The sequence below is a fragment of the Carlito syrichta genome, unplaced genomic scaffold (assembly GCF_000164805.1).
Source record: "Carlito syrichta isolate Samal-C Ts95f unplaced genomic scaffold, Tarsius_syrichta-2.0.1 Scaffold308154, whole genome shotgun sequence".
Taxonomy (NCBI): domain Eukaryota; kingdom Metazoa; phylum Chordata; class Mammalia; order Primates; family Tarsiidae; genus Carlito; species Carlito syrichta.
In genome coordinates, this window is record NW_007252250.1 from 288087 (window position 1) to 289161 (window position 1075).

At 62.3% G+C, this 1075-nt stretch overlaps 1 protein-coding gene across 1 annotated transcript in view; it reads right to left on the bottom strand.

Moving 5' to 3' along the window:
• HSPBP1 (HSPA (Hsp70) binding protein 1) overlaps nucleotides 1-1075 on the bottom strand; it is a 20056-nt gene that overhangs the window by 15651 nt on the left and 3330 nt on the right. The window contains exon 3 of the mRNA XM_008065091.2: nucleotides 248-452. Coding sequence (XP_008063282.1) covers nucleotides 248-452 — 205 coding nt within the window. The remainder of the gene's footprint in view (nucleotides 1-247; nucleotides 453-1075) is intronic.

Sequence of the window (1075 nt, forward strand, 5' to 3'; positions counted from 1 at the left end):
CCCCGCCCCGTACCCTACGGAGCCGCAGAGGAAGTCCTAGGAGAGAGGTGGTCAGTCTCGGGGCACATCAGGGAAGTGGGAGCCGAGCCTGCCACCGGGCTGGCTGCAGGGCGTAAGGAAGGGTCTTGCTCCTTGAGGTGATGAAGGGGAGAGGATGGAGCCTGTGAGGCCGGGAAGAAGGCTGCTGACGTGGTCCCCAAGCACAGGGACGAGGGCTGAGGGACAAGACGCCTGGCGGGCGGGGTACCTGCGGCATTGTCCATGTTCTCACACAGGTCGGCCAGCAGCTCCAGGGCCCCCTCGCGCTCTTGCTGGTCCGCCGCCTGCTCCGCCTCACCTCCTGCGGGCGCCGTGGGCTGGGCCAGAACCCTGAGACAGCTCTTCATCTGCTCCACCTCCTCCCGCTGGCCCCGGAAAGCAGCTGACATGGCCTCCTGCAGCCACTGACGCCTCTGGGGACAAGATGGGGAGGGAAGGGAATACCCGTCAGCAACTAAGGGGCACCTGGTGGTGAATGGCAGCCAGCATCAGAGGGCAACGTTCCTTCAATGTCTGCTGAGCATCTTTCTCATTCACAGACTTTCTCCTAGGTACTAGGGTCCAGCCCTGAGCCAGACAGACAGCAGCCTTGGCCTGGGGAGGCAGGGGGCTCCCATTCTGCTGGGGGAGCTGACCAGACAAGAGAGAAAATACACAGAACACACATAGCACATGGTGTCATGGTGTGGCAAGCACTGTAGGGCGAGGTTAAGCAGAGTGGGGGCTGAGGGGGCGAGGTGGGGTGGAAGCATTCAGCCAGGTGGTCAGCAAGGGTCCCAGTGAGGCAACACGTTAAGAAAGCAGAAGCCGCCGGGCTCGGTGGCTCAGCCTGTAATCCCGCGCCTTTGGGAGGCTGAGGTGAGTGGATTGCCCTGAGCCCGCGGGTTCGAGACCTGCCTGGGCAGCGAGACCTCATCTCTACAATAAATCAAAAAATCAACCGGGCGTGGTTGCACATGCCTGTAATTCCGGCTACTTGGAAGGCTGAGGCGGAAGGATCACCGGAGTCCAGCAGGCTGCAGTGGCTGGGGGCGGC